The sequence below is a fragment of the Petromyzon marinus genome, chromosome 32, assembly GCF_048934315.1.
Source record: "Petromyzon marinus isolate PM22_M1 ecotype Great Lakes invasive population chromosome 32, UKy_Petmar_22M1.pri1.0, whole genome shotgun sequence".
Lineage (NCBI taxonomy): Eukaryota > Metazoa > Chordata > Hyperoartia > Petromyzontiformes > Petromyzontidae > Petromyzon > Petromyzon marinus.
Window position 1 is genome coordinate 11,110,825 of NC_133698.1, and position 15,404 is coordinate 11,126,228.

The following is a 15,404-nucleotide window of genomic DNA, read 5'->3' on the forward strand; positions in this document are numbered from 1 at the left end:
GGAAGGGATGGAGGAGGGATAGGGGGGGAAGGGATGGAGGAGGGATAGGGGGGGAAGGGATGGAAGGGGGAGGAGGGATGGGGGGGGAGGGATGGAGGAGGGATGGGGGGGAGGGATGGAGGGGGAGGGATGGAGGAGGGATGGGGGGGAGGGATGGAGGGGGGGAGGGATGGGGGGGGAGGAGGGATGGGGGGAGGGATGGAGGGGGGAGGAGGGATGGGGGGGAAGGGATGGAGGAGGGATAGGGGGGGGAGGAGGGATGGAGGGATGGGGGGGAAGGGGGAGGAGGGATAGGGGGGGAAGGGATGGAGGGGGGAGGAGGGATAGGGGGGGAAGGGATGGAGGGGGGAGGAGGGATGGGGCCAGGAGGGATGGAGAGGGGGGGTCAGCGGCGCCCACCTCGCGATTCGACTCGTCCAGCTGGCTCTGTATCTCGGCGATGCGCTGCTTGAGCTCCTCCACGCTGGCGAGCGTCTGGGCTCGCTCGCGGCCCAGACGCCCGAGCTCGTGGCGTGCGTGGGCGTCGCCGGGGGAGCAAGTCGCCCGGCTTGGCGGGGTGCCCCGGTCCCCCGCCGAGCCGGGGGACCGGGGCTCTCGCGGCGACAGAGACGCGGGGGGGGGCGGCGGCGGCAACGTCGCCGCCTCCACGTCCACTCCGGCGTCGCGGCGCGCCGGCGGCGAGCGGAGGTGGCGGTTCTCCTCCGACGAGTCGTCGTCCTGGGCGGAGCGACGCGTCGTTAATGATGAGAGCGGCGTTACTTCGTCACGTCGTTAACGAGAGCGGCGTTACTTCGTTACTTCGTCACGTCGTTAATGAGAGCGGCGTTACTTCGTTACTTCGTCACGTCGTTAATGAGAGCGGCGTTACTTCGTTACGTCGTTAATGAGAGCGGCGTTACTTCGTCACGTCGCTACGGAGCGCGGCGCGTCGTTACATCTCACACGAACTTCGCCGATGCCGATCGAGACCGAGACGGTTGAGGGTCGGTTGTTTGAGGCGTTTGAGGGTTGGGGTTCAGAGGTTAGGGTTCACGTCAAGGGTTAAAGATTAGTGTCGGGGGTTCGTGGTGCCGGGGGTAGGCGGCAGTCAATTTTACGGATGCAGGGTTCGAGGCGAGAGGTTAGAGGAGTCGGGTGCACGGCGCTCACGAGGTGCACGGTGAGGTGCACGGTGCTCACGAGGTGCACGGTGAGGTGCACGGTGCTCACGAGGTGCACGGTGCTCACGAGGTGCACGGTGCTCACGAGGTGCACGGCACTCACGAGGTGCACGGTGCTCACGAGGTGCACGGTGCTCACGAGGTGCACGGTGAGGTGCACGGCGCTCACGAGGTGCACGGTGCTCACGAGGTGCACGGCACTCACGAGGTGCACGGTGCTCACGAGGTGCACGGTGCTCACGAGGTGCACGGCGAGGTGCACGGTGCTCACGAGGTGCACGGTGCTCACGAGGTGCACGGTGCTCACGAGGTGCACGGCGAGGTGCACGGTGCTCACGAGGTGCACGGTGCTCACGAGGTGCACGGTGCTCACGAGGTGCACGGTGCTCACGAGGTGCACGGTGCTCACGAGGTGCACGGCACTCACGAGGTGCACGGTGCTCACGAGGTGCACGGTGCTCACGAGGTGCGCGGTGCTCACGAGGTGCGCGGTGAGGTGCACGGCGCTCACGAGGTGCACGGCACTCACGAGGTGCACGGTGCTCACGAGGTGCACGGTGAGGTGCACGGCGCTCACGAGGTGCACGGTGCTCACGAGGTGCACGGTGCTCACGAGGTGCACGGTGCTCACGAGGTGCGCGGTGCTCACGAGGTGCGCGGTGCTCACGAGGTGCGCGGTGAGGTGCACGGCGCTCACGAGGTGCACGGCACTCACGAGGTGCACGGTGCTCACGAGGTGCACGGCACTCACGAGGTGCACGGTGCTCACGAGGTGCACGGTGCTCACGAGGTGCACGGTGAGGTGCACGGTGCTCACGAGGTGCACGGTGCTCACGAGGTGCACGGTGCTCACGAGGTGCACGGTGCTCACGAGGTGCGCGGTGAGGTGCACGGCGCTCACGAGGTGCACGGCACTCACGAGGTGCACGGTGCTCACGAGGTGCACGGCACTCACGAGGTGCACGGTGCTCACGAGGTGCGCGGTGAGGTGCACGGCGCTCACGAGGTGCACGGTGCTCACGAGGTGCACGGTGAGGTGCACGGTGAGGTGCACGGCGCTCACGAGGTGCACGGCACTCACGAGGTGCACGGTGCTCACGAGGTGCACGGTGCTCACGAGGTGCACGGTGCTCACGAGGTGCGCGGTGCTCACGAGGTGCGCGGTGCTCACGAGGTGCGCGGTGAGGTGCACGGCGCTCACGAGGTGCACGGCACTCACGAGGTGCACGGTGCTCACGAGGTGCACGGCACTCACGAGGTGCACGGTGCTCACGAGGTGCACGGTGCTCACGAGGTGCACGGTGAGGTGCACGGTGCTCACGAGGTGCACGGTGCTCACGAGGTGCACGGTGCTCACGAGGTGCACGGTGCTCACGAGGTGCGCGGTGAGGTGCACGGCGCTCACGAGGTGCACGGCACTCACGAGGTGCACGGTGCTCACGAGGTGCACGGCACTCACGAGGTGCACGGTGCTCACGAGGTGCACGGTGCTCACGAGGTGCACGGTGAGGTGCACGGTGCTCACGAGGTGCACGGTGCTCACGAGGTGCACGGTGCTCACGAGGTGCACGGTGCTCACGAGGTGCACGGTGAGGTGCACGGTGCTCACGAGGTGCACGGTGCTCACGAGGTGCACGGTGAGGTGCACGGTGCTCACGAGGTGCACGGCGAGGTGCACGGTGCTCACGAGGTGCACGGTGAGGTGCACGGTGCTCACGAGGTGCACGGTGCTCACGAGGTGCACGGCACTCACGAGGTGCACGGCACTCACGAGGTGCACGGCACTCACGAGGTGCACGGTGCTCACGAGGTGCACGGTGCTCACGAGGTGCACGGTGCTCACGAGGTGCACGGTGCTCACGAGGTGCACGGTGCTCACGAGGTGCACGGTGCTCACGAGGTGCACGGTGCTCACGAGGTGCACGGCGAGGTGCACGGTGCTCACGAGGTGCACGGTGCTCACGAGGTGCACGGCACTCACGAGGTGCACGGTGAGGTGCACGGTGCTCACGAGGTGCACGGTGCTCACGAGGTGCACGGTGCTCACGAGGTGCACGGCACTCACGAGGTGCACGGTGCTCACGAGGTGCACGGTGCTCACGAGGTGCACGGCGCTCACGAGGTGCGCGCTCTCTGTGCTGCTGCTCTCCCCGGCCCCGCCGCAACCCCCGCTCCCGCCGGCTTCCCGCTCCGTCGCTCGCCCCGCCGAGCGTTCCATCTCCGCGCCGTCCGCGCAGGAGCCCCGCGCCGCTCCCACGGTGGGCGCCAGCAGCCGTGCGGAGCCTGCGCCATGCGGCAGAGAGAGAGGGGGGTCGATCGCTCGTCACGACAGCGATCGTGACCACCGCACTTGGCGCGTGTACGTCGCTGTGCGCCGAACTTCTTTCGCAACCGCGCCAATCGGAGACGCGGAGGAAGCACGGTAAACTAAACACGAAGAGCAAGTTGTAAAGAAGTGAGTTATCAATCAAGGTAAAAAAAATATATATTATTCACGTCCATTGTCAGACCAGAGTCAGTTTTGTAAATTCCACATTCCTATGGCAGGAGTCCTTTCACAAATTCATGAAACCCGCCCCCCCCCCCCCGATACCGTGGCTATGGAGTATGCAGTTATTGGCTGGGGGGGAGGGGAGCAGTTGCCAGCTGGTGAGATGTTAACTACCTCGCATGGTCTACAGGAGGTCGTTGGTTCAATCCCGACCCTGACGCCTGCTGTACATTTCGAGTTTGCGCATCTCTCTCTCTCTCTCCGCGTGGTCGCGAGGATTTTTCTCCGGGTCCCCCGGTCACTCCCCTCCATGTTTAGAGTCGACATCACCACGCGTTTAGAGAACATTCGGCCGCTACAAATATCCACGTGATGATAAGCCACTTTGTTTGAGCCATCGTTCGTGATAGCCAGGTCGCTTACGAGAAAGAGCTAGGTATCTTACAGTGGGGCACTTAACTGGTAACGTAAAAATAGTTTTAGTAAGGGGGGGGGGGGGGGGGCCTGCCCTCCACTTCACTCCTCGCATGCCGGGGGGCCAACGCCGACCCACAGCTGCTGCGCTGGGCCGCGCCGATCACGGCGAACTCGAAAACGTCTCCCCGCGCCCCGCTGGACACCGCCACAGATTGGGACTCGCGCCGTGATCCATTCCCGTGTTCCCACCGCGCGCCACGCGAACCCCTAAGAGAGCGCCGTCAAGAGACACGCACACAAAGAGAACTGAATACGGCAACAGCTGCCGGGAAGATTGAGACAAAAACCGAGCGGCGACCCCGCACCCCCAAGCCGCTACGAGAAGCCGCACGGCAAATTAAAAAAAATGTAATAAAAAAAATTCCCCGGTAGCCGGTTTATCCGGCACGGTAGCGGTGGGCACGGTGTGGAAATTTTTTTTGGGGGGGTGGGAGTGGGGGGGGAGTGCTCCGTGCCCCCCCCTCCCCCCAAGCCTCGAGAGTCTCAACCGGGGTAGAAATGTTGTAAATGAAAAAATAATAATAAACGCTCTCGGGCTCGCGCCTCTGCGGAGCTGAGCGAGGGAGAGGTTCGTTAGCGCGATTGATTGGCTCCGGAGCGCGCGGGCGCGGGGTTGGGGGGGGGGCCCTCGAGAGAGAGAGAGAGAGCCCAGTTACCCAGTTACCCAGTTATCCACACCCCTGCCAAGCTGCACAGGCTGCACGTGCGCGCGTTACAACACCAACCCGAGCTGTGAATGCTCCGGTAACGCGCGTTGCCTCCGCACCGTTCGCACTTCAGCGTCGTTCTCTGGCGTGACACCGGTGGTGGTGGTGAGACCGGGCCGTGGCCCGTGGTGGTGAGACTGGGCCGTGGAGAAACCTTGCCGCAAGTTTGTCTCCGGTGGCGTCCAACCAGTTTCGAAAGACGACGCCGCACATTATTATCGGAGCGCGTTTGTTGACACGAGCGGTTAATGCAGACTCGACGCCTTTACATAAAAGGTCTCTCTGTAGTTTGCGCTTCAACGTCTTATTAACACCTCCTGTTTTCGCTGGGAGAAAGGGCAAAAAAGCTTTCGGTTTTTTTTCACGAAAAAATCCGGCCGCGCAATTGGGCGCCGGAGTATCGACGAGGCGCTGCGATGCCTTTCGTGACGAGAGCCTCGACCGCCGGCTACGCGCGTTCTACTTGCGTGTTGCACGCGTGTGCGAGCGTGCGAGCGAGCGAGCGAGCGGCGGGAGTGGTGGCGCAGTGAGTAGCGCGCTGCGCTCTCTGAATCCGACCACGGGTGGACAGCGAAATGACGACGACCGATCCTGAGGTGCCCGCCACCCCTCACCCTTCCGCCAACCCAAACGCGCGGTGTTGATTCGAAATGTGGAGGGGGCAGGGGGGGGGGGGGGACACACCGGAGGACCTCGGAGAAAAATCCACGCGACCACGGGGAGAGAGTCAGGGTCGGGGATCGAACCCACGACCTCCTGTATACCGGCCGAGGTAGTTAACATCTCAGCCACTGTGGCGCCCACTTATATTATGCGTGCGACTACCGCTTTCCGACTTACAGCGCCACGTACGGGCGCTTAACCGGTTGGCTGCACTATTTACGTGTGAACGTAAATCAGGGCTGCGGGGCACAGAGCGAGCGAGAGAGTGTGCGTGGTGTGTGGGTGCGATTCATTTATTTTTAGGTTTCATAAAACGGGAAGTGAATTCTCTGCTCCCTTGCGACCGTTCGCTCTGAGCGCTTCCAATTAGCGTTCACCCGAAATGCGGAAAGTAGTACGAACTGATTTAAAGAGTCCCACGGAGCCCTGCGGGGAATATTACGCTGAACGTTGCTTTGCTCCGGCGTGTGTCTCGCGCTTGTGTGTGCGTCTGTGTGCGCATGTGTCGGGAGGGGAGCGGTGGTGTAGCGGGTAGCGCGCTGCGTTACGAACCCCAGTGACCCGGGTTCAATTCCCACTCACGGCCAACACCGATGACGATTATCTGAACCGGTCATGGGCCTCCCCTAGGTCGACTCAGCCTCAAATGAGTACCCGGTGCGGTGTGTAAACATCGCCGCTGGGGAGACAAAGGCGGCAAGCCGTGGTGTTGGCCACCCACCCCCTCGTGTACCGTTGCGGCCTCAATAGGTGCTCGCTAACAGCACTTGCTCCAACAGTCGATTGAAGGCTATACGGGGCGTCTTCTTTGTTGGGAGCGGGAGTGCGGCGGTTCGCGCGCTGTCTTTGTGGGTACGTGCAGCCCGTTACCGGCTGTCGCAGCACATTCTCGCCCGCTGGCCAAGGCCGTCAATGCGCAGCGCGGTAAAACTTGCCGTGCAGAGGTCGCCGGCTCTGGAATCTCCCACCGCGGCGCTTGAAACGACGGGGCAGGTTTTTGAAATGCTTCCAGCACCGGCACCCCACCACGCGCTCCCACCCTCTCGTGTGCTGGCGTGTGGTATCGAAGGTGTCTTTTTTTATGAATGGCGGTGTCATGGAAAGGATTTCCTCCAGCAGTGAAGAGACCATGGCTGATGATGACAATGGTAATGATGGGAGTCATGATGTTAATTATCAAATTGATGATGATGCCGATGATAAAGACAATTGTGACAAACATGATCGTGAATATGAGGACAATGATGATAACAGGACGAATAACAACAATAATAATTATTATAATAATGATGCCAATGGTTATGACGGTGGTGATAATAAAGATGGCAGTCATGATAATTATGACCATAATGATGACGGCATAATTATGATTACAATGATGATAACAATGAAGACAACAAGAATTATTGATACCAATAATGATGATGATATCGATAATTGTGACGATGATGATGATGATGGCAAAAACGACGACGACGATGGCGATGACGCCGCTAGGAGTGACAACGACGATCGTCAAACCGATTGGCTTTCACATCGCGGACCTCGATACGACGACAAGAATACGATCCGGAGGCTCTCGGATTTGGGGAACGGAGCCTGGAGCCCTGAGCATCTCGGTGAACTGAGCGCTCTCTGCTCAGCCTTAACAGACTGTAGGGGCAAGTGCTGTGAGCGAGCAGCACCTATAAAGCACCGGCACGGCACACGAGGGGGCTGGGTGGCCAGCACCGCGCTCGGCCGCCTCTGTCTCCCCAGTGGCGATGCTCACGCACCGCACCGGGTGCTCGTTTGAGGCTGAGTCGACCCAGGGGAGGCCCAGGATCGGTTAAAATAATCGTCACCGGTGTTGTTGGGCGCGAGCGGGAATCGAACCCGGCTCCCCGGGTTCACGGCGCAGCGTAGCGCTAACCGCTGCACTCCCGCTCCCCACGAGATCAAACGCACGCACGCATGCACCTGCAAGCAGCGTGTCAGGCCAAGCACAGCAGCGGACAGACTGGTGGCCCAACATCACTCAGATCAAAGGTCTCCTACCGAGATCTGAAGGGCGGTTTTTTTTTGTGGGCGTTTAAACAACCACAGACATGTGGTGGTTAGACGCTAGACAGAGACATCTGGTGGGTTAGACGCTAGACAAAGTCATCTGGGTGTGTTGCTTGCCTGCAGCCGCCTGCAGCTGCTGCTGATGCTGTTATCGATTTTTCCACACGGTAGAGAAGGATTTTGTTTGTGTGTTTGTACTGATGCTGTCAACAACCAGTGCACATGGCGAATCTGAAATTATTACAACACAATTGCAATACGATAAAGTGTTTGTGTGTGTGTATCTTCCCACACCCAATCTCCCTTGAGAATGCTAAACTAAACTTAAACTTAGTTTCGATTTAAAGCTTCCGTGACTGCAGGGATGCATCCTCTTGGTTCTTTCGGTAAAGTCACGTAGAAGGGAAATAATAAAATAATAGCGAAATGAAACATTATTTTATTATTTCCCTTCTACGTGACTTCACCGAAAGAACTAAGAGGATTCAACTTAGTTTTTTTTATTTTACCAGGTAAGGCCCACTGAGCTATGTCGCTCTTTTTCCGAAGCGATCTGGCCACAAACGATAGCCCAACGGACTGGCTTGTCACGTGGAAATTTATTGCAGCCAAACACTCTGAAGGTTTGTCGATTCTAAATGTGGCGGAAAAACCAGAGGCCCCGGAGACAAATCCTCTCGACCACGCGCGGAGAGAGAGAGAGACACGCAAACTACAAATATACAGCAGCAGGTGTCAGGGTTGGGATCGAACTCGCGACCTCCTGTGTACACCAGGCGAGGTAGTTAACATCTCCCAGCCACCGCGGCGCCCCTGATAGAAGCTCCCACAAACTGAAGACCCCCTCAGGGTGGACGCCGAGCATTCCTCGCCCCTCATCTCTACACGGTCAAGTGCCGGAAGCGAGCGATGCGGTGACCGCCGCCTTCGCTCGATGGTTCGCCAATACCGCCGCTGCCACTGCTGCCGCTGCGAGCGTGACACTGGAGTGGCCGACGCTCCCTTCACGAGGTCGGCGAGGTGACTGCGCTTCACAAAAGTCCCCCGACACGGCCATTGCGGACCTCGCGAGTCGCTCATTCGCGGGCTACGCCTAGACGTGTCCCTCCGTCCCTCCGGGCGATCCCTGACCAAGCGTCACGGTCTGCGGTGTTGCGCGCGAGCAAGCGTGTGTTTGGAAGCAATATGTGCTCAGCTGTTACTGCCCCCCCCCCCCACCCCCGTGCGTGTACGCGTGGGGGTGGTTGCGTACGCACGGAATGTGGCTGGTCACGCGGGCGCATGTGAACGTATCGGCAAGCGAGGGGATGAGAGAATGGGCGTGCGTGGGTCGTTTGGACGGATGGAGGGCGTGAGTGAGAGAGAGAGTGAGTCAGTGAGTGGGTGGGCGGGTGAGTGAGTGGGTGGCTGGTGAGTGAGTGGGTGGCTGGTGAGTGAGTGGGTGGCTGGTGAGTGAGCGACTGAGTGGATGGGTGAGTGAGTCAGTGAGTGGGTGAGTGGGTGAGTGAGTGGGTGGCTGGTGAGTGAGTGGCCATGTGGATGTGTGAGTGAGTGAGTCAGTGAGTGGGTGGGCGGGTGAGCGAGTGGGTGGCTGGTGAGTGAGCGACCGATTGGATGGGTGAGTGAGCGAGTCAGTGAGTTGGTGAGCGGGTGAGTGAGTCGGTGGCTGGTGAGTGAGTGGGTGGCTGGTGAGTGAGTGGGTGGCTGGTGAGTGAGCGACCGATTGGAAGGGTGAGTGAGTGAGTCAGTTGAGTTGGTGAGCGGGTGAGTGAGTCGGTGGCTGGTGAGTGAGTGGGTGGCTGGTGAGTGAGTGGGTGGCTGGTGAGTGAGTGACCATGTGGATGTGTGAGTGAGTCAGTGAGTTGGTGAGCGGGTGAGTGAGTGGATGGCTGGTGAGTGAGTGACCAAGTGGATGTGTGAGTGAGTGAGTCAGTGAGTTGGTGAGCGGGTGAGTGAGTGGGTGGCTGGTGAGTGAGTGACCAAGTGGCTGGTGAGTGAGTGAGTCGGTGAGTGGGTGAGTGAGTAGGTGGCTGGTGAGTGAGCGAGCGAGTGTTCGTCTGAGCAAGTAAATAACTAAGGGAATGTATTAATTGATGCATTTCACTTGTTTAAAAGTGATTGGTTGATCAAGTCAATTAATGAATTATTCATTGAGTGAGCGATTTTAATTACGTGCGAGGGGAAGATGAGATGGCACACGACTGATGGAGTGAGTGAATAATTAAATGAGTGATTGAATGAATACATTTTGAAAAACTAAGAACAGACTTTACCCGTTCTGGCAAAACAAAACGGGCGTTAAGATGCTCAAACACCAAATAGACACCTCTTGCAAGGCATTGAGTCTGCATTCGCCACACAAACTTGTGGCAAAAACATGCAAACAAGCATGCCCTGATAATCGATGCATTATCTTTGGTACTGTTTGGCCCACACCAGAGGCAGCCGTTGTCTCACCAGTATTTGACCAGAGAAGGTCAAAAGGCGAACAGCACGGTGTCTACGTGGTGTCTGAACATCTTAACACCTCCTGCATTACCGCCAGAACGGTTAAAGCCTATTCTTATGTTTCCATTCTTTTGACACTGGATAATGAGTGGACGAACTTGAGCACATTGGCACAAGGCAGAGAGGAAAGTGGAAACATGACACGAAATGTGCAGTGGACATCCACGGGCTGTCTGCCCACGGATTGCGATGACGTTGACGATGAGTGGACAAGGCAAGTGACGGGCCGAGCAAGCCAACAACAGTAAGAGCCGAACTACTGAATCACTGAATGAGTGAGCGCGTGAACGAACGAACGAATGATGAGGCAGACTCGGGAGCGGGGGGGGGGGGTCGAGCGGATGTCGTGGTGGTGGATGTGGCGGTCATGGTGTTTGTGACGGTGAAGACGGTCGTGGCCGGCGGTGGCGGTGGTGGCAGTGGTGGTGGCGGTGGAGACGGTGGCGGCGGTGGTGGCGGTAGTGGCGGTGGTGGCGGCGGTGGTGGCGGTAGTCGCGGTGGTGGTGGCGGTAGTGGCGGTAGTGGCGGTAGTGGTGGCGGTAGTGGCGGTAGTGGCGGTAGTGGCGGTGGTGGCTGTGGTGGTGGTGGCGGTGGTGGCAGCGGTGGTGGCAGCGGTGGTGGTGGTGGCAGCGATGGCGGTGGTGGCGGCGGTGGTTGCGGTGGTGGTTGCGGTGGTGGCGGTGGTGGTGGCGTATCTCACGAGCGTCGTCTCCGAGCCGCAGTCGAGACATCTCGCCGTGGAGGCATGCGGCCCCCCCACCGTCACCGCGTTGGGCCTGCGGCCCCCCCCCAGCAGTGGAGCTGTCCGTCGAGAGGGGGGCTCCACGCTCAGGGCCCAGCCCCACGCCCGTGTACAGGTTCAGGATGGTCTCCAGCCTCTCCCGTTCCTGCAACAACAAAGACGACAAAGATCCCTCAACGCGTAGCTTTAACAGACTGTCGGGGCAAGTGCTGTTCGCGAGTAGCGCCTAAATAAAAAAACTGCGATTTGCATTTCAACCGGGTAAGGTCCCACTGAAGCTATGTAGCCCTTTTTCAGAAGCGAGCTGACTTTCACAAATGATAGCTGGACGAAAGCGGCTCATCACCGTCGTGTGGACAGAAGCCAAATACTCTGAACGCGCGATGTTGATTCTAAATGTCGAGGGAAAAACCGGAGGGCACGGATAAATATCCACGCGTCCACGGGGAGGGACACAAATATACCGGCATCAGGGTCGGCATCGAGACGACGACCTGTGTACCGGGCGAAGTAGTCTACACCTCACGACGCACGAGGGGGTGGGTGGCCAGCATCGCGGCCGACCCCCCCCTTCGGCTCCCCAGTGGCGATGTTTTTACACACCGCACCCAGGTACTCATTTGAGGCCGAGTCGACCTAGGGGAGGCCCAGGACCGGTTCAGATAATCGCCACTGGTGTTGGCCGTGAGCAGGAATCGAACCCGGGTCGCCGGGATCGTAGCGCAGCGCGGGACACTGAGACTTATGTAAACACAAGCACACAGACATACACAGACACACACACACATGTATACAGACACACATGGACAAACGTACATGTACACACCAACATGCAAACAGACAAAGACACACACAGACGAAGATCCCCCGTATTGCCTGAACAGACTGCGGGGGCAAGTGCTGTTAGCGAGCACCTATGAAGGCCGACACGGCACACACACATGCACACTGACACACACACACACACAACAACGCGCATACACACACCGTCTCACACACGAGCGCGTGCACACACATGAGCACAGCTGCTGCTGCGTCGCGACCCAAAGTCCCCGGCCGCATTTCCCACCATCGCCATCAACGGCAACTCCACCGCAGTGACCAAGCTACACAAAGCACCGTCGTCGTCACCACCACCGCCACCGCCGCCGCCACCACCATCATCGTCATTTTACGTAATAAGTAAACAAAAAAACAAACGAAAAGCCACCTCCACCGCGCCTGAGCGCAGGTTCCACCAACACGAATTCGCCTTTCGATTCGCCGCCGTCCGCTGCTCAAGGGGGCGACGGGGGCGGCGGGTGCAGCGCGGCGGGCTCAGGAGGTCGACGGAACGGTCACTGCCGAGATGCGACGGAACCTCCTCCTCCTCCTCCTCCTCCCTCCTCCTCCCCGCACCACCAGTCGCCCGAGCTGTGTTGGCTGCCCCCCCCGCCTCCACCCCCACGCCCGTAACCCGAACCAAAGGAATGTGGAATGCGCGACATGGCAGGGGGCACCAACTATTCCTGAGCGAGCGGTGGGCGTGCGGCCGTGGCGGTGTGGCCACCAACCCCGCCGGCCACGGTGCCGGCCTTCACAGGTGCTGCTGCTGCTGCTTGCGTAACAGCGCTTGCGCCCCAGCAGCCTGTGAAGGCGACACCGGGGGACCCTTCCGCCTCCGTTACCTTTCGCGCGAAGTCTTTGCCGAGTGGAGCGGTGAGAGCGCTTGCCTCCGCGCGTCCCGGTGGCCCGAGTTCGATTCCAGAACGCGACCGATCACAGTGGCGATGGTTATTTGAACCGGTCCTGGGCCCTCCCCTTAGGTCGACTCAGCCTCAAATGTGTACCCGGTGCGGTGGGTAAACATCGCCACTCGGGGGAAAAAAGGTGGCCGGGCGCGGTACTGGCCACCCACCCCGTCGTGTGCCTTAATAGGTGCTCGCTAACAGCACTCACCCCACCAGTCTATATAAGGCTACTCACAACTCAACACATTCGTCAATAACACCCGCGGCCTTAAAGGGAGACAAAAAATACATAATGTGACGTTCCGGGCAATGACCCATCTTCTTCATAAACGCTACCCTTTATATAAATACATATATCCCCCCCCCCCCCCCCCCTTTTAAGGCCACAGCAGTCGTTATTGACACGGGACATGCTGAGTTTGTTGTTGTTGTTCACTGCGCTTGTGCACTGCTGCCAACGCAGCAGCAGCAGCAGCAGGAGCAGCAGAATCAGTGTCACCCCACCACCAACGCGTGTGACCGAGAATTCAACACCGTGGCGGGAGCCCGGCGTCTCCGCTTGTACTCGAGTGCCACCCGTCACCCCGCCTGCGCTGACGGCTCTGTGGCTCTGTGAGCCGTGTGACCCCCAGCGTGTGCCCGCTGATCCACAGCGTGGGGGGAGGGAGGCGGGGAGCTGTTGGGGGGGGTGGGGGGTGAGAGAGGGGGTGGGGGGCACGCGGCCAGGAGGGGGGGGTGGCGGGGGGGGGGGATTACGATACCAAAACTCCAAAGGGTCCTTGTTTGCCACTTCCGTGCGAAGCGGAAATCTCACTTGCGTCCGACTCCTATCTCTCTCTGCTGTGTGTGTGAGAGCCTCTCTCCAAGGGGATGCCATCTCTCAGAAGCGTTTTTTTACAGCGAGAGATGGGCGGCGGTGTGTGTGTGTGGTTTACAGCGTCAGGTGTTTTGACTTAAGTTGCAAGAAGTGGCCCAGCCGACGCCTGTGGAAGGCGGGGTGGAGGGGTCAGGGACACAACGATTCTTTCGGGGGGGGGGGAGGGTGTGGGTTTGAGTCTTTCGCAGAGAGAGTCCTGAGTCTGACAAGGCAGCCAACTAAACTAAAACTCTCTTTTATTTGAGCAGGACAGGCCCGCTGAGCTGTGTAGCTCTTTTTGTGTGTTTGAGAAGCGACCTGGCCACAAATGATAGCTCGACAAAGTGGCTCATCACGCGGACATTTATAGCAGCCAAATACTCTGCACGAATATAGAGACCCATAGAGACCCGTAAACTAAAACAAACACGTAAGAACAATAATATTACCAGGTAATTCCCACTAAGCTATTGGCCCAATTTTCAGAAGTGACCTGGCCACAAATGATAGCTCAACTGTCCTATGTATGTTGAACGTCTTTCTCACCGTATGTAGCCGTTCATGTTTCTGAATGTGGAAGGAAAAGTCAGGGGACCTGGAAAAAAAAAATCCACTCGACCAGGGGAAGAACACGCAAACGCCAAATATACAGCAGGCGTCAGGGTCGGGATCGAACCCACGACCTCCTGCATACCAGGCGAGGTAGTCAACATCTCTTAGCCACCGTGATGATGATGAGAGAGACATGCACACTCCAAACATACAGCGGGTGTCAGGGTCGGGATCGAACCCACGACCTCCTGCATACCAGGCGAGGTAGTCAACATCTCCTAGCCACCGTGATGATGATGAGAGAGACATGCACACTCCAAACATACAGCGGGTGTCAGGGTCGGGATCGAACCCACGACCTCCTGCATACCAGGCGAGGTAGTCAACATCTCCTAGCCACCGTGATGATGAGAGAGAGAGACATGCACACTCCAAACATACAGCAGATGTCAGGGTCGGGATCGAACCCACGACCTCCTGCGTACCAGGCGAGGTAGTCAACATCTCTTAGCCACCGTGATGATGATGAGAGAGACATGCACACTCCAAACATACAGCGGGTGTGAGGGTCGGGATCGAACCCACGACCTCCTGCATACCACGCGAGGTAGTCAACATCTCCTAGCCACCGTGATGATGAGAGAGAGAGACATGCACACTCCAAACATATAGCAGGTGTCAGGGTCGGGATCGAACCCACGACCTCCTGCATACCAGGTGAGGTAGTCAATATCTCTTAGCCACTGTGATGATGAGAGAGAGAGACATGCACACTACAAACATACAGCAGGTGTCAGGGTCGGGATCGAACCCACGACCTTCTGCACACCAGGCGAGGTAGTCAACATCTCCTAGCCACCGTGATGATGAGAGAGAGAGACATGCACACTTCAAACATATAGCAGGTGTCAGGGTCGGGATCGAACCCACGACCTCCTGCATACCAGGTGAGGTAGTCAATATCTCTTAGCCACTGTGATGATGAGAGAGAGAGACATGCACACTACAAACATACAGCAGGTGTCAGGGTCGGGATCGAACCCACGACCTTCTGCACACCAGGCGAGGTAGTCAACATCTCCTAGCCACCGCCAGCGTCCACGGTGGCAAGATGCTAAGATTGGAATCAGAATAAATAAATAAATTCATCACTATTCCATGCGATGAACAATTCTCTGTCGCAATGTGTGCGGGGAAAGTCAAGTTCACAACATCGTGACTCAAAGGGTCACTCCAAGGTAACGGCATCATCATCATCATCTTCTCCACAAATTCGACCCAATCAAACGGGGCATCTATGAAATAGTCTGCATGTGATCGATTACATCCAATCACAGAGAGGACGCTCTGCGTCAGAACAATCGTCACAGCTGGCAAAAAGGAACAAACATTTTGGAAAATAATACATTAATAATGATCACCATTAGTTACTGATAGAAAAAAATAAACCCGTTACATTCGTCAATAACACC

General features: G+C 58.4%; 1 protein-coding gene across 9 annotated transcripts in view; it reads right to left on the reverse strand.

Annotated features, from left to right (window-relative positions):
• Positions 1–15,404, reverse strand: part of LOC116948167 (pleckstrin homology-like domain family B member 1) — a 122,428-nt gene that overhangs the window by 35,959 nt on the left and 71,065 nt on the right. For 8 of the 9 annotated variants that reach the window (XM_032964598.2, XM_076071284.1, XM_076071285.1 and 5 more), the window contains 3 exons: positions 10,753–10,939; positions 3,262–3,443; positions 400–717 (listed from right to left, as the gene is read on the reverse strand). In XM_032964598.2, the coding sequence (XP_032820489.1) occupies positions 400–717; positions 3,262–3,443; positions 10,753–10,939 (687 nt within the window). The remainder of the gene's footprint in view (positions 1–399; positions 718–3,261; positions 3,444–10,752; positions 10,940–15,404) is intronic. The other variant, XM_076071280.1, reaches the window with a different exon arrangement.